This window comes from Bos javanicus, chromosome 16 (genome assembly GCF_032452875.1).
Source record: "Bos javanicus breed banteng chromosome 16, ARS-OSU_banteng_1.0, whole genome shotgun sequence".
Classification (NCBI taxonomy): Eukaryota; Metazoa; Chordata; class Mammalia; order Artiodactyla; family Bovidae; genus Bos; species Bos javanicus.
The window spans coordinates 62,198,460-62,216,290 of record NC_083883.1 but is presented as its reverse complement, the minus strand read 5'-3'; the positions used below and the strand labels follow the sequence as shown (position 1 = coordinate 62,216,290).

Sequence of the window (17,831 nt, the reverse complement as noted above, 5' to 3'; positions counted from 1 at the left end):
TCACTCCAAATTTTTAATTCATCAAGAATCACTTAATTTCAAATAGGTTGCTCTAGTGAACTAGAAATTGTTCTCAGCATGGCCACTGGGCAGTGCCATTGGGACAAACCCCTGTTGTCCTGGGTTGGTGGCTCCTTGGTTCTGTACTGCTGGCTACATGCACAGCACTTTCTTCTTGCGATTACAGGGACTATTATGCTGTTATTTTAACATTCACTGTTATTATAATTTAAAATCTTTTTTATATCCTATAACAATGTCATCCAAGTATTCATTAAGTAGCAGTGGCAGTGCTCATGCTGAAAAATGTACCCAAAAATCAATAACTTTGGTGCGGAAGTTAAATGTGATAAAACGCTATGAGGAAGGCCAAGCAAGACCATGATACCCTAGGCTGTTAATTTAGGAAAGAGCATCTGGGAGGGACTGAGATAGTGCTGAGAAAATAAAAAGTAGCATTAAGGCAAAGATACATTTCACTGATTATGGATTTATGTGCTCCCAGAATACATCCCACCCCAATTTTTCACATTAATTCCTATGGGAAAATTAGCCTTAAAGTATGTTAGTTTTGAATTATGCAGGGTCTCCTAGCACTTGTCCCTGGCATAAAAGGCAACCTCATTATATTGAAAATGCAAATATTCAAGGAAATGTAACAAATGAACAAAATTATTCACACCAAGGTACAAATAGCTGATACTCAATCCTTTGTGTAGCACAATGGAGGGAACCTAAGTCGGAAAGAGGGTTTAGATTAGCAAGGAGGGATCAAAACATAAAAAGAGAAAGCCCGATGTCCCACAGCAGACCAAGGCCCCTGCTGCACTCAGAATCACCCAGGTTCCATGGGATGGAGTGTTCTCAGCCTCGCAGACAGCCAGAGGCCAGAAGAACACATCAGAAACACGGTGTAACGCCCAGTTGCTGGCAAACCTACAGCATATCTTACTGTTTGTGTTTCTCTTCCTCACTGGGCTCTCCCTCATGTGCCATCCCATCCCACAAGCTGCAGCCTCTTTGAACCCCAGGACACAGCCCTGTGTGGCAGATGCTCTGACCTCCCAGGTGGAGGTGAGATGCCAAGGCTCAACCAGGTACACAACCACCAGGGGACCCCCAAGTTAGTAGGTGACCCAGCAGAGATGCCCCCCAGCCTCTGAGGCCAGGTCCAGTGTCTTTCCACTGTCCTTCAGAGGTTCTGCGTGGCGCAAACAATCCTGGATACAAGTGTGAGCTCCACTGGGTCATTCTTGCCTCCCCAGCTGGTCTCTCCTTTCTCTTGACCCATCCACAGCAGCAGCAGAGGCCAGGCTGTGACTTCTCAGAGTCTAAATGAGGCCTCTGATGGCGAGAAGCAGCCACCAGCCTGGGGGAAGGCCTGCATCCTTAATGTCTCTGGTGAAGGGCATCAGAGTTCCGAAGACAGCTTGGGCTCTCTGAGTCCCTCTGCGTTGATGGTTTATCCCTGACAAGACGCCCTAATCTTCTGTGACACCGTAATTGACTCCAGAGCAACAGCACCAAGTGTGTTTTAAGGAGCCAGAGCAGATTAATACATTAAAGCAAAGAGCCCGGGAGCAGGCTTGCAGAGGCCGGGAAAGAGGAGAAGAGATGGAAGGGCTGTCCATGCGGAAGGCCAGAGCTGGGGGTGGGGGGCACAGTGGGAGGCAGGTGACGAAAAGAGAGGTGCCGTCCCTCCCACCTCTGCCAGAGCCAAGCTGAGCTCCAGCAGCCTCACCGAAAGGGCCTCCCCATCACCACCCTTGAACTGCATTTATTAAGCAAAAAACTAATTTCTCCATGTTTTGATCATAACCATATAATATACAGGTGGGAACTCAGGAAAGACCTGGAAAGATATACATGGAATTGTTGTTGCTTTGTTTTTGTTTTCATCAAGCCCAGAGCTGTCAATAAGAGCATTCCACAGAACACCCTGAGTTCATAAAAATTCTAGTCAGGGGCAAATGACCTTGATGTTTCATGAGTTCGTGCATCTGAAATGCCCAAGGTGAGTTTGGCCAAATGCCAAAATCTGAGCCAGGCTGGAGGGTAGAGCTGTGAATGAGGAGCCTGAGGTGAGGTGGTAGAAGGTGGGAAATCAGACATGGTCTTTCTGAGGGGACCCAGGGAATGGGGGTTCAAGAGCTCCCCAAGCCCTGAAAAGTCCCAGGGCTGCCCAAGAACACGACCTTAGGCGGCAGGAGCAGCTGCTGCCCAGGCCACCCCTGTGAAGGCAGGTTTTCTGGGTGGCTGCTCAATGCTGGGGCCTGACATCAGCCGTGCTGTCAGCTTCTGTGCAGACCACGGACGTGGCCTGGAGGCAGCCAGGGAGGGTGGCCGGGTGCACGAGAGCAGATGGTCAAGATGGATGAGTCTTCATGAGTGAGGAGACCGGCTGAGCATCTGCTCCCACATGAGGGACTTTGGGAGACACAAGAGTCATCACCCCCAAGTCCTTGCCCTCAAGGAGCCTGCAGTCTGAGACGTGAAACAGAGCACGTTTAACGGAAACACAAGCTGACCTGTTCCAAGAAGGACTTAGGCCAATGCAAGGGCTCTTGCTGACTGAAGCCTTTGAGGTGCAGAGGTGCTGAGGTAAATGTGCACCCCGATATACAAAGCTAAGGGCAGGGCAGTCCGGGGATCTGTCTCTTGCTTCAACAGTGCTTGGAGAAAACAGACCCAGGGACGGCCCTCACTCTAGCCTCCAACCACCCTCCAGCCTTTTTACCAGTCGCGACCTTTGGAATCCGCCACTCAGCTGTCCACGATCACCAGGACCAGACAACACCGTTTTTTGAGCTTAGCTCTATTACCCATCAACCATGAGCTCCCAGATGCATCAGAATTACTCCATCAAGGGGAGGCCGCCATCAACCGCCTGGTCAACAAGCATCTGCAGGCCTCCTAGACCTACCTCTCTCTGGGCTTCTATCTCAACCACAACAATATGGCTCTGGAGGGTGTAAGCCACTTTTCCTTCAAGTTGGCTGAGGAGCACAAGGGCGTGGAGTGAGTCTTAAACACGCAAAATCAGCACAGCAGCCGTGCCCTCTTCCTGGACATGAAGGAGCCACCTCAAGATGAGTGGGGTAAGACCCAGGATGCTATGGAAGCCACCTTTCTCATGGAGAAGAACCCAAACCAGACCCTTTCAGATCTGCATGGCCTGGGTTCTCCCCTTGCAGACCCCTGCATCTGTGACTTCCTGGAGAACCACTTCTTAGGGGAGGAGGTGAAACTCATCTAGAAGATGGGTGGCCACCTGACCCACCTCTGCGGGCTGGCTGGTCCTTGGGTGGGGTTGGGAGAATATCTCTTCAAAAGGCTCACCCTCAAGCACAACTAGGAGTCTCTGGAGCCCAGAAGCCTTTGAGGAGCCCCTCTAATGTCAGGGTTTCTGCCTGAAGTCCCTCTCTGCAACCACTGGGCAGCTTGTTAACACCTTGGAGCCCTCTCTCAAGCCTTGGACCAAATGGAAACAATAAAGTTTTTTGCAGAAAAAACAAACAAACAAACAAAAAAAAACTAAGGAGCATGGAACTTCCCTGGGGGTCCAGTGGCTAAGTCCCAATACAGGGAGTCTGAGTGATGATGAGGACAAGGTCCCCAGCTACTCCTGAGCCAAAGTACTGCCTTGTCCCAAGACAAGCAGCTGCTCAGCAACCATAACTTGATTGATGCTTCACTGGGGAAGCCAATGCCAAGGACTGGGGGTGAGGGGTGGGGGGGAGATCTCTCTCCCTTCAGGCATCTGGGAAGGTTCTAGAAGAGGCAGGATGCCTGCGGGGCTCCGAGGGGTGGGCAGCCTGGACTCTGGCAGGACAGAGGTTGGCCATGCAGGGCCCAGCTGATTACCGTTCTGCTTGGCCGTCTCATAGTCCTCCTTGCACACCAGTCGCCCATCCTCCATGAGGTAGAACTCGTCCCCCGTGGCCAGCTGCCGGTTGCAGATGATGCAGGCGAAGCAGTGCAGGTGGTAGACGAAGTCCTGCGCCTTGCGGACCACCTGGGTCGGGGGGATGCCCTGCTGGCAGGCTGTGCATTTTGTGCCGAAGCGCCTGTCAGGGAACGAGAGTGGATTAGAACACGGGGGTGGGAGAGGGGTCTGCCTTCCCCCCACTTTTCATCAGCCCCTCGCCTACTCCACTATTCTGGGCTGTCCATGGGCCTCCACCTCTGGGCCATCCAGTTGTCCAGTTAACAGGTCATCAATTCACCCAGGGCCATAGGATTTTCCAAGTCCCACTGGGCAGACAGTTTCACCCTCTGTTTCCTGGTCTCTTCAGCCTTATGGTGAAGCCTAGAGGACCAGTCCCACCGGGCAATTGCAAGTGCCCATGTGCATAAAGCATCAGGCAGAACACCTCCTCACGTGCTTCCCACAGGAGGAGCCGTGTGGCCGGGACAGCCCGCATGTCAGGATCCACACGGGCGCTCCAGAGAAATCGCACTTCGGCAGCAGAGCAGGGCTCTTGACATGGTTCCTCTCTTCTTCCTCTCCCCTCCACCCTGCACACGTCAAACCATCCTTACCAGCCTCCTCCCCCGTCCCATGCACAGCTCCAGAGATGTGAGCCCAGGAATCTGCATTTCTACCCCTGACACCATTCCGGGCAGGGAGTCTGCAGACCCGAGTGTAAAGGATGCTGCCTCAGACCTCTCTCCGTCTGCACCTTTCTGGAGCAGCACTGTGCCCACCACCAGCCTGGCCCAAGGCTGGGAAGGAAAGAGAAGTAGACCCATTGAAAATATAGTCCAATTGGGTCATTTAAGCCCCGTTCCCCATTCTGGCCACACACATAGAGCCATGCCAGTGGTCCCAGAGGTCAGAGGGAAATATGGGGCCAGTGTAGAGGTGGCGATGAAGGGAAAGGGGGCGGTGGTGAGCCACTGCAGGTGAGCCTTCCCTGCTTTAGGAGGGAAGCAGGAGGGGCTGGGGAGGAAGGGGCAGAGTTTAAAACAGCAATCAACCTAATTATTCATGACATTTCACACAGCAGAACTTTATCTTCTTCAGGATCAAAGACTTCGCCTAATGGATCTGGGGAAGGTTTGATTTTAATGGTCCTTTTAACTAATGCTTATAGGCAGCCTGATTTCCCCTGAAAGGACAGTACATATTTCATCCACATTAATACCAAATAAATTAATTATGGTCATGGCGATCATGATGAATCCCAGATTAATGCAGAATGATGGGTCTCTTGTGCAGTAATGATACCTGCTGGGGGGCTGCAGGGGCCTGGAGCAGGCATGGCCAGCTGCGGCTTCAGCCCCTCCCAGGGACACGATCACAGAGAAGTGGGGGTCTGGATGGACAACCCCCAAAGAGCCAGGAGTGTGGCCCCAAGGACTGCTCCACTGAGACAAGATACGAGGAGGGTGTCAGGGTGTGAGGGGCTGAGGCGTTTGGGTTGAAAGAAACCCGGACTTCTGAACTCCTGGAATGCCTCTGGGTTTTGTGAGGAGGGTGGCGTGCAGGGAGCAGGCCTCTTGCAAGTAGAGGTTCTCAGACTGGAGCTCAGGACAGGCTCCGTCAGCCACCCCTGAGTTGTTCAAAATTGTGCATCAGGAGGTAGAGTCTGGACTTTCAACCGATTTTTTCAAAAGGTTTCAAAGCTTTCATCAGATTTCAAGTCCAGGACCCAGAAAAGTAGAGATCACATTTGTTGAGTAAGTCAGTGAATAAAGAGCCATGCTTTCAGAGATTGTGCATGGAGATGGCCAAATCTGAGAATGGAGAACAACGTCTGCTGTCAGTTCTAGGTGGTTCTGTGGCTCAGTACCCACCAGAGCACAGGTGAGAACAGGCTTCTTCCACAACTGCTGCCTGATCACATCACTGTATTAGAGAGGAAGGCAGGCAGGCACCCAGCTCTACTGCATGTGTGTGTGTGTGTATGCGTGTGTGTATGTGTGTTTCAGGGACAAAGGAAAGGAAAGCCTGCATATATGTTACTAGAGTGTGTTCTCAAATTGCCTAGAGTTTTTCTATCCAGTCCAAGGCAATGCACAAAGCAGGTGTTTGAAATGAAACAATGCCTTCATCCTGCTCACTGCAAACTCTCTCAAATAAACCACCAAAACCCAAGTGTTCAAATCCTTTGCTGCAAAGGATAGAGCAGAAGCAGCTCCAGAGAAGAACTAGAGTTTTCCAAAAAGCAAGTCTTGTGGCCGAATCAAGGGTGGAGACCAGAGGAGGAGGAAGGCAGAGTAGAGACCTCAAAACAAAGCAGAGACTCCAAAACACAGTGGAGACCCCGCCATGCCCCTGCCCACAGGGAGGGCCACATCCTCTCCCCACTAAAAAGCAGGCAGTGGTTTTCAGTAACCAGAAGCCCAGTTGACACCAGAGCCCCAGAGACATGAAAGATAACAGGGGTATAAATTTAATCTACATACCGACAGTGATTCATGCATGAGGGTGGCAAGTGCACAAGAAAAATGAAAAATAAATGGACTTTCCCACCAGCGTTTTTTAGCAATTGAAGCAATTTTCCTGATTGTGGGATTTATACCGATGGTAAGTGGAAGTTGCTTCTCGTTACCTTTCTCCCCTGGAGCACAGCCAATGAGACTCTTTGTTGAGGGGACTGTGTGCATCCCTGGGGCCCACAGGGTTCCCCTAGTGTGGCTGAGGCCCGAGGGGCACTCAACCCCCACTCCTGGTCAGAGCCAGCAAGCCCAGAATACAGTGCCGTCATCCTGTGAGTTGTGGATGTGATGATGACGCTGTTGTGAGTTTCCAGATCTTAGACTAGCCAGGGCTGCAGGTGCGACAGCCATGGCCTCGAAAGGCTATGCGGCTTGTTCTGCAGCAGGCAGTAATGAGACGGCCATAGTTAAAACTCCCTGGATGGAAACAAGGTAAAACTGTGAATTCGCCCCGAAGGATGACGGCGACGGGGGCAGAGCAGCACACTGGCCAAGGGAGAGGCCTCCGAGGAACTTGCCAGTCAGCACCTGCTTCATCCTATCACTGAGCCCCTACTGCGTGCAGGGCCCTGCCCACTCAGGTGCAAACGGCACTGGCCTCGCTCATCAGAAGGACAACCCTTCTGGTGAGTGCTGCCCTGCCAGACCTCCGTGGACAGCCGGTCTCCCCAGGGAAAGCAGTTGGAGCTGATCCAAATGACAAAGAAAATGCAAGGAAGAATTCTAACAGCTCACATGACTTTCCTCCACAGAGCAACATCACTGGCGATTCTCTTATCCCTGCCCAGGGAGAACCTCTGAAGGAGTGGATGAATGCATGCTGGGAGGAATGAGTGTACCAACTGCGTCTTCAGGCACAGGTCGGAGCAAGCAGGGGAGAATTAGCACGTGACATAACCGACAATTTGTGACCCCAGGGACTGTAGTCCACAGGCTCCTCTGCCCATGGAATTCTCCAGGCAAGAATACTAGGGTGAGTGGCCATTCCCTTCTCCAGGGGATCTTCCTGACTCAGGAATCGAACCTGGGTCTCTTGCATTGCAGGATTATCATCTGAGCTACCAGAGAAGCCCATAATAGCTGCAGCTCCTGGCAAAAGCTTTTCAAAGAAGGGACTTGAACCCCCTGTAAAATGAGGCCTGAAGTTTATTAAAACATCAACTTTCCACCCCACGTTGCTCCCATCATCACACTCAGTCCACAAATGTCTCCCAGCCTGAAAGGTAGGGACTCTGATAGCCTCTGACAAATGAGAAACTGCGGCTCAGATTGGTGAGGTGCTGGCCCCGGCTCACACAGGCACAGAGTAGAAAGACCAGGATTTGAACTCGGTGCTTCTGATGGCACGGCTGGCACACAGTGGGCGTCAGAGACGCAAATGCCACCGAGAGGCCAGTCACGGTGCACCCACTCTGAATTGGAACTGGCGCTCAGGGGCCCTGTCCCCCTCTGAGCCACTGGGGTCCCCGACCCTGCAATGTGGGGACTGCCCCAGGAGCCCTCCCCCAACAGTCAGTGTCACCCCAACACACCGACTGATCCTGTCGACACTCCCCTGCCCCTACAGCTCAGGCGTGAAGGGCCTGGGTTGCTGACTGTGGAAATGCACTAGATGTCACGGCTGACATTCAAGGGCTGCCCCTGACCCCAGCGAGGGGACGAAACCTGTGTCCTTGGTCTCACCCTTCCTTCCGTGCTCAACCCGAGTCCCCTCGGCCCATTTATCTGTCCACTCCCACCCCTCTCAACAGGCCTGACTGGCCCTCTCTCCAGTGCAGGATCCCCAGATACTGCAAAACGGATGCCAGGCAGACCTGGCAGGCGTCACATCTTCTAGAAACAGGTGCATGTAAACCGTCTACCACAGGTGTTCCAGCACATTCCTCATTTTATGTTCTCACCTACGATCAGACCAGGCACCATATTCTGGTCACCAATACAATTAAAAAGCAGCTCCCAGTTACCAAGCACCTGCTGTGTGCCCGTGTCCATAACCTCACTTAAACCTCACCACCGCTCTCAGAGCACAGCCCGCTACCTCCCTGGGGTGTCATCGCCACCCCCAGCCTACCCCCGCCCTCCTGGGTTGATTTTGCTCCTGGCTCACCCTCACGCTCACCAACTCTGTTGCCAGAATTCTCAGTGACATCGATGTCCCCACAAGTCCCTCCTGACTCTGTGCACTGAATTCTTTGACCTCTTCTCCTGAAGGTCATGGGCTTCCCAGGTGGCTCAGTGGTAAAGAATCCACCTACCAATGCAGGAGACACAGAAGCTTCAGGTTCTATACCCAGGTCAGGAAGATCCCCTGGAGGAGGAAGTGGCAACTCACTCCAGTATTCCTGCCGGGGAAACCCCATGGACAGAGGAGCCGGGTGGGCTACAGTCCATGGGGTCGCAAAGAGTCAGACATGACTGAGCGACAGAGCAGGCACCCCTGAAGGTCATATCCTCAGACACTCACTCTCATGGTCCACCCCAGACAATCCCATCAGGAACTAGAGCGCCTCCAGGAATGACTTCCAAGCATCACAGTGTCTTGCCCTTCTACTCGGTGCCCACAGCAGCCTGACTCCCACAACCCTGCCACCTGGCCCATTCTCACTGCCCCTCACTCTCCTCATGGCCTCACTTCCCCCCAACCCAGCAAAGACTCCGTGGTCCAGCTTAGAAACCCCTCTCCTGCCCATACCCTCAACTCCCCACCCTGCTCTCAACCCCCGACCTCCGCCACACAGCACAGGTGTCAGGACAGGGCTGAGGGAAACATACCTCCTCACTGACTGGACAACCTTTAAACTCAGGGTCCAGACCTCCGGAGGGCCTGGGAAAGCACAGTGCCCCCTCTCGTCTGTTAATCCTACCCTCCTATCCCTTCTCTCTCCCAATCCCCTCATCCTTGGTCTCAGCTGGTGGCCCAGCTTCCTGTTTCCAGGACAAAAGAGGGGCTCTCAGCAAAGGCCTGCTAGGCATTCCCCCTCTTCTGTGCACCCACTGCGTGCCCAGTCTTTCGCTCCCTACAGTTGACCCATCGGTACTCCCAGTCAAGGCTGTCGGCCCATCTGGGCACAGAGTCCACTCCTTCCTAGTAAGATCATTCAGCAAGCAACTAGACCCCTTGCCACCCACACCATCAATGTCCCCTCTCTATCACAGGTACCCAGCAGCATACAGCACCGTTACTTCTGCCACTTCAAGACAAAACAAAAAACTTCTCTTGACCCTATGCCTCCTTGCATCTCTACTCCCCTCGGAGCAAAATCCCTCAAAAATGGGGTCTATACACAGTCTCTAATGCCCCTGTTCTCATTCTACCTCCAGTTGCCATGTGCCAACTTCACTGGGCCACAAAGTTCCCAGATATTTGGTCAAATGTCTTCCTGTGTGTGTCTGGAAGTGGTTTGGACAGATTAACATTTCAATCAGTCGACCGAGTAAAGCAGATTGCCTTCCTCACTGTGATGGGCCTCTTCCCATCAGGTGAAGGCCCAAACAGACCACAAAGGCCTGTCCTCCCAAGAGTGAACTCCTCCCGCTTGACTGCGGGAGCTGGGACGTTGGTCTTTTCCTGCCTTTAGACTTGAACTGAAATGCTGGCTCTTCCTGGGTCTCAAGCCTACCGACTTGTATATACCATCAACTCTCCTGGGTCCTCCGGCCCACTGACTGCAGGTCTTGGGGCTTCTCAGACTCCAAAATCCTGTGAGCCAATCCTTAAATTAAATCTCTTTATACACACACACACACACAGCCTGTTGGTTGCATTTCTGTGGAAAACCCTGACTAATACAACACTCCAGTCAGGTGGTCGCCCATGAATCAACCCCAACTTCACTTAACCAGGTGGCCCCAACACTGCTGAGTCCATTGGTTAGGTCTCATTGTCCCTTACCTTGCACCACATCGGCTGTCCCTCCTCCTTAGAACACATCACTCACTGGGCCTCAGGACCTGGCTTTCCGGGTTCTGCTCCTTTCTCTGGCAGCCCCTGTTCCACCTCTCTCCACCTCTTCTTATCCATCCCACACCTCTGGGGATTCAACTTCCACCTCCAGCTGGGACCTCCTCCCAACTCCAGATGGTACAGCCCACAGCCGCCCCCTCAGCATCTCAACTCCTAATCTTCCCTCAGCATCTGCTCCTTCCCCATCTCAGAGAAGGGCGATTTCTCTCTTCCAGTTGCTCAGGCCCACTGCCTTGGACACCCTGGTGTGATCTGTCAGCAAATCTCATTGGTTCCACCCCAAATTACAACAGGCGCCACTCCCCCATTTGTAGGGGAAGAAATAAGTTCAGAAAGGGTAAGAAATGTGCCAGAGACATCACAGCAATAGACAGTGGAGCTGGAATTTGAACCCAATCCTCTTCCTTTCTCTGGGCTGTTGGGAGCAGTCCAACCCAGGCCCACGCCAGCCCCCATGTGTGGGAGCTGCCACAGAGCGGTGCACCATCCCAAGAAAACAAAATATCACACAACTTAATTTTATGCTTTAATTGCTTGGCGGTGATTTACTGCTGGCCATATATTTTTTCCCCAGTTGACACTTTCCTCCATGTATTTCTTTTATCTATCACCACGCTTGACAGGTAAGTCGCTGATATTTACTGTTACTGTATGTACCAATATTTCCAACATATATCACCACCACAGCCATGTCACGGCACACAGAGTCCTGCCCTAGCACAGTCAGCCTTCTCCAGATGCAGAAGGTGCCATATTTGGAGAAGGCCTGACACTGGAGAACATTAGAGCCTTGGAGAATGGGGACACAGTTACACCATATGCATGTTCACACATAAACCTCCCAGCCCCAGCAGAACTCCGCTCAGGCTCCGCTTTTTATTTGCAGTTTCTAATATAACATTTTTCTTTTCAACGAGCATTCAATATTACTTTGAGATGAATGCAACTGGAAGAGCTTTAGAATCAGTCACCTAGTCCAACCTCCTCATTTAACACAGAAGAAAATGGCCCGGAGAGGGTCAGAGATTTGCTCAAGATCACACAGCCCAGTGAGTGGCAGAAAAAAAATCTACAGCCCAACTCTCCCTTCTCCCATCATATGTCCCTGCTATCCCTGCCGGGGGGGAGATTTGCTTCCCAAGAGGCAATTGGGATGTCCCTGCTTTCCCTGCTGGGGGGAGATTTGCTTCCCAAGAGGCAATGGGACGTGTAGGATCTGATCCTCTTCTCCCAGAGTCCAGCCCATCTCTCTTAAATTTTTGTGAACATGCATGAAGCATTAGTATTCACCAGGGGAGTTTCTAGCGAGCTGTCTTACCTGAACTCACAAAAGCCCTTATCATAGGCATTATTAGTCCCTTTCCACAGGTGGGATAACAACATTGTCCAACTAGCCCAACAACATTGTCCCTCCTTTCCACCCCCTTCCTCCGGGCACCTAATCAGCCCTCCTGATCCCAGGCTAATTCTTCTCTGCCAAGGTGTTAGCTAAGCTGTTACCAAATTACCCTGTGTAGAAGTGCCAACTGGGATGTTTGCTTAAAAGCAGAAAAGTCATCCCTGATTCCTGACTCTGGCCCCAGATTGCACACTTTAATAAGCCCCTCATTTAATAAGTCCAGCTGTGGCATGGACTGTGCTTTGAGAAACCCTATGTAATGGGTGCTCTAGGCCCTCTTGCAGCAGGTGCAGACTGCCTGCTGATTCTTGAGCCCTTCAAGGCCTGAGAACTCATTCTCACAGAGGTGCAGCAGGCACTGGGACAGGAGAGGCACAGGGCCCCCTCCCAAGCCACTCTCACCCCATCCCGCAGCCAGCCGCAAGGACCCACGATGCCCATCACGGGGTCTAAGGCTAGTCCGCAGCTCCTCCTCAGGTGGGCTTCCAGGGGCACTGACAGACCCCAGGAGGCACAGCCACAAGCCAGAGACTGGCTCTCACTGGACACTCACGTGATCTTGGCCAGAGAATCAGCAAGCAATGTGATGGAGCCAGGCGATGAACCCCTGAGTGCTGGGTTCAGGAGATTCAGGAGCCAGGGTAGTAAGGTGACCAAAGATGGGCCTGCAGCAGGATGGCATGAGGGGAACAAGATGAGTAGGATAGCTGATTGGAAAGCTTCCAGTGGTGCAGAGGCGTATGACAGGGGCCCGAGAGAAGACAGAGGCAGTGGGAAGGGAAAGAGAGGGCCTCTTGGAGGTGGGACCCTGTGTCTCAGTACCTGAATGAAGCGGGGCAGAAGGTAAAGGCGAGAGGGGTGGAGTCCCAGTGATTAAGAGAATGGGGCTTGCTGATGCCTGCTGGGGTGCCCCCATCTCCCACTCCCATGTCACTCCAATCCCTCTTTGTCTGGGGACTATGTTTGCACAGCCCAGATGCTGTCCGACTCTCAGGCTCATCTGCAACTATTTGGTTCCAAATAGATTCCCCAGGACACAAAGGTCTCTGGTATGCAGGTAGACAGATGTCAGGGGGCCTTCCCGCGGCAAGCCTGGGCTCCTGGAGGGTGGGCGGGCGCAGCTGAACAGGAGGGCTCCGGGGCGGGCAGACAGATAATCTGTGGACTCATCACTGCCTGATATATGGCCTTGGGTCCCAGGGGGAGCTGCTCGGCTAAGTAATTGCTTCTGCCTTGATTACAGGCCTTTGCAAATGACTGTGGGCCTGGTCCCACCAGTGTGTTTGAACCTTACAAATGTCCACACGCACAGCTACTATCTGAACCATCTGATCGTTACCTTAAAAGGTTTAATTTGCTTAGTGAGGGGATTAGACTATAAACTATTCAGAAATTATGGAAAGTCACCCGTCAAAGAGACCCTCCCCTTGTGAGTTCTTTAAGAATATTTTTCGAGAATGGTGTGTGTGTCGTAGTAGGTGTGTAGTCATCAAAAATAACAGGTGGCTCGGCAAGAACCTGGGCCCAGACTGGACCCACAACCAACCGCAGAACTGAAGTGTCCTCTTCCTGCGGCAGCAAGGTACCAGCTAGCTAGAGGCACCCGTGCAAGCCCAGGCTGGCCCCTCTGGCCAGAGCTGGGAACTCCACTTTGGGAAGTGAAGGCTGAGGGCTGCGGTCACCACCACAGAGCTCTGGATCACACAGGGAGGGATGGCATCCTGTGGAAAAAACCCATGGCATCTGTACACACCACCCCCACGCCAAGAGGCGGACAGCTGTTCCAGTCATCTGACCCGCCATCGCACTGGTCAGGCCCCACCTCCCTCCCCGGGACCCCTGTCTGGCTCAAGGCTTTTTTAGCCTCTGCCCCCAGGACCCTCCTTTTCTCTTTTTCTCTCCTCCCTGCATAGATATGCTGTCGTGGTCTTAATAGCCAGGGACTTCCCTGGTGGTCCAGGGTTAAGACCCCGCCTTCCAATGCAGCGGGTATGGGTTGAATCCCTGGTCGGGGAGCTAAGATCCAAAATGCTTCATGGCCAAAAAACCATAACATAAACAACAGAGTCAATATTGTAATAAATTTTATAAAGACTTTAAAAATGGTCCACATCAAAAAATAAAAATAAATAACAGAGTAGTCACCAATAATGATGGATACTAAGTACCTCATTTCACTCCATCCCCGGAGTAACTTAGAAAAGTAGACATTTTCATTTCTTTTTTCAAGATGAGAATGAGGCTCCAAGAGGTCTAATGCCCCAAATTCACACTGAGCCTGGATTCAAACCCAATGCTTGCTCCCTCTCCAAATGTCCAACTCAGAGCACGGGCCTTATCCCATGTCCCCCAGCTTGCCCGATGTCCCATGGGCATCTGCCCAGCTGAGGGATGGAGGCCCTGGTTACAAGAGTGATTGGCTCAAGGTCACTAATGAAGACCTCACAGGAGCCAGCGAAACCACCCTGCGGCCGGTCCAAACGCAGAGCTTGCCGGAGCTGAGACAGGCTGTTCTGAACGGCGGGGATAAATCAGCAGCTCCCGGGCTCCCAAGGACGCCTCTTACCTGCCCTTGGCTGACAGCCCGTTGCTGCCTAGAGATTGACTGGCTGGGGGAGGGGCGCAGCGCCCCACTGACAGTGGTCCAGTGGCCCTCCATCTCGCTGGGTCCCCACAGTGCCAGGCAGGGGAGGGCCTCAGGCACAGGGAGACACCCCCAAAGGAGCATGAAGTTTTAGACAGGACCCCCCTGGGGTAGCAGTCACCCCCGAACGTCTCCAACTCTTCCCCACGGCTCCTTCTGGTAGGCAGGTGTGAGCATAGAGACCTGGCAGCCAGGATACAGCTTGAAGCTCCCCCACAAGACTAGAATGTTCTCAAGGGCTGTGGCTTACCTTAAAAATGTATGTGGATCTTGCCCTTCAATTCTCTAGCTCTCTGTTTTCATGTTATAATAATCACTGGTTTGCTTCTCAAGTTTTTGTGTAAATCAGCACAGCATCTCTATGCCATGGTTTATGCCCAGCTCACTGCCGTGAGCCAGACTACCCTGACCTCCATGTGAGGAGTTCTAGGCTTTTAAAATCATCTCAGTGGGAGCGGCAGGGGCGGGGGGTGGTGCAGGAGAAGCCAGCATGGCCCAGCCCTGGGGCAGAACTCTGACAGCTAGTCCTCTGGGGCCAGAAACCCAACACCCAGAGATTCTAGCACCTAGCAAGAAGAACCCAGCAGTGCTGGACACAGTTTACACACCACCTTCTTCCCATTTCACAGCAACTCGGTGGGTTAGAACGTCACCTCTTAACAGATAAGGGGATGAGGTTTTCAGGAAGGCCTGGTTCACATGTTTGCTGATGAACAGCTGGTTAAACACAGAACAGCAATTCAATCAAGCTCCATTTGGGTTCACCAAACCAGTCTGCTCATAAAATGACTCCCTTTTTGCGAAACGCCCCTGTGTACCCAGTCTTGGGGCACTGGAGCTGAGAGACGTTAAGGAACTTGCCTAAGAACCTCCAGCACTTGAACCAGGAGCAGAAAATCTGTTTTCACCGTGCTTCAAAGTAAGGGAGCTGCCAGGACCCAGACAGTGAAGAGTAGGGGACCCAGAAGCCCAAGTCCCAGACTCCTGCTATCCCCAGGCTCCAGCCCTTTTGCAAGGAGCCAGGGACCTTCCACCCCTGGATGCAAAGTCCAGACAGGACCTGCTCAGCAAACACAACCCAAGGAGTTGTTGGCTTCCTAGCTTGCAATTTTGTAATAGTCTCAGAAGCACATTGCATTAGTCGACTCCCTGCCTCTCCTCTCTGGCCTCGGAATTTTATTTCCTTTGGAGAAGGGAAGCCAAGGACGCAAGAGGCAAAACAACAAACAACAGCAAAAATCAGCCAATGTTATTGAGCAAGACAGTGTTTAACAGTGCCCCCCACCCCCGCCAAAGCACAACAACCACAGAGTACAACCTTCCAACAGTACTTCTTTGTCTGTGCACATGCCAACATCGCCCTCTGCTGCCAGGCACCAGTACTGCCATGTTTCACAGGCTGGAGGCTAGGGGAAGCCAATCTCTTTTACCTCCATCCTCCCCCGACTTCTGGGGTAATCACCCCTCCAGCTCCTCACAATACTGTCTTGATTCACAAAACGTCACACAAAATAAAGGATGCCCCTGGAGTTATGCAAAGCAGTAGCTCTGCCCCTTGTTATAAACAAAGAGATTTAAAGTATTGATCCTGGAACTTAGAAACACAGTGATGATCAGTAAGGTCAATGAATCCTGCCCTCTGTCTCTGAGTCAGGCTTTGGGGTAGATATCATAAAAGAATAGTACTTATTATTTTTTCTTTTTCTCTTTTACTTCAAGGTGCATAGAGAAGATGCCTTCAACCAGGCATCTTCCAAGTGCCACAGCCGCAAGCATTCTGAGGTCTTCTGGGCAGATTCGAGTGCATGGCACCTGCTGGGCTCTCTTGAGGCCGCCAGAGGTGACTCCTGCAGCCTGGTGTGAGATGCGGGAGGGAACTGGGGTGCCCAGGACTGCCCTCCCCTCCTGCCCTATCTCCTGTTCTCTCTACTCCCAGTGTCCCTCTGCATGTATGTCAGCTGAAAGCAGGTGCCTGGTGACCTTTAATGAGCTGCAATGAGGAGCAGACCGCCAGTTCTGCAGCCAGATTGCTGTCTGAGCCCCAAGTGGGCAGCAGGTCCCAAGCCCTGAGGATGGGAGGTGAAGCCGTTCTAACTGTAGACAATGCTCCCTCCCCGTCCTCACCAAGGACTGTGACTTGCTAGACCAAACTGTGCTGCACCTGTGCCTTCCTGTACCAAACAGCCATGATCCCAAATGCTGGGTGAGTCCTGACTGCCTGTAAATCCAAGGGTCCTCCCTGGGGCTTTGTGTCTGATCGTCCCTCTGTGGGCAGTGGGGAGAATCACTTCCACTTTCCATTTCTCTCCACACAGCATCCCCAGCACAGAATTAACGACCTGTGGATTCAGCACTGAATGTGTGGCCAGCTCCCCTTAACAAGGGGCTCCAGCCCTGACAGTGGGCTACCTTAAAAAGCAGAATGATCTCAGGAGAGGAGAGTAACTGTGGCTAAATAAGGGAGGCAGCCTGGGCCTCTGTGACTTGCAGGATGCCAAAGCTGGGTACAGAAGAAACTGGTCCCCACAGCACACTGTGAATTCGCCGTGTAATCTACTCTTTGTTGCATCAAACCCAGCAACAGCCTATGTGTATGGGGGAGAGAGAAAAATGAATGACTAATAAGCCTTTCCTCAGGCCAACAGGTGCATGAGGAACCAGCCAAGCAAGGCAGCTTGTGCTGAGTCATCGGCAGAGACAAGGCGTAAGATGGCCAGGCCTCCACCAGGCTCCCTCCACCGAGGAGCTGGACTCACCGCCATGGAAGGATAGGGAGACCTTGAGAGGATGGACCTCATCCCCGGACCAGGGTGTGGAGATGGGGAAATGCTGAGCATGCCTGGGAAAGGAGGCATCCTGCTGGGGGGCATCAGGTACCCAAGGAAAGCCGTGAGCTAGGACTGGACAGGAGGCTGGGTGCCGGGCAGAAGGCTCTGGTGGCATAGTGTTTCTGCAATATTCTGTACGCGGGGGGGCCTGCCAAAGGAGCTGGGGATGGTGGGCCAGGACCTGAGCTGTGATGCTGGTCTGGTGGGGAGGTGTTGTGGGCAGCAGCCAGGGGGAGATGACTACAGACCCTACTGATGAGTCTCCAAGGTCATGGAGGCAGGGCTTGGGGCAACAGCCTGCATGAGTAATTGTCATTGTTATTGCTGGTCTCGGGCTTATGGCTCGTAGGCTTGTGCTAATCCCTTCGTACCCCACTCCCTGGCCCCTCCTGGGTCTAAAGTGATCCTCTTTCCTTATCACTACTTCTCCCAAAGCCAAAGCTACATGCCAGCTGCTGCCATCTCCCTTTCCCAAACCTGGAGCTAGTCAGTCAAGGTCCAAACATCAGATAGGGCCCCAGGGCAATGCCAGGGCTCAAAAGGGCTTCTCTG

General features: G+C 52.6%; 1 protein-coding gene across 1 annotated transcript in view; it reads right to left on the bottom strand.

The window, feature by feature from the left end:
- Window positions 1-17,831, bottom strand: part of LHX4 (LIM homeobox 4) — a 46,825-nt gene that overhangs the window by 7,549 nt on the left and 21,445 nt on the right. Inside the window, exon 3 of the mRNA XM_061383377.1 lies at window positions 3,865-4,067. Within this exon, the coding sequence (XP_061239361.1) occupies window positions 3,865-4,067 (203 nt within the window). The remainder of the gene's footprint in view (window positions 1-3,864; window positions 4,068-17,831) is intronic.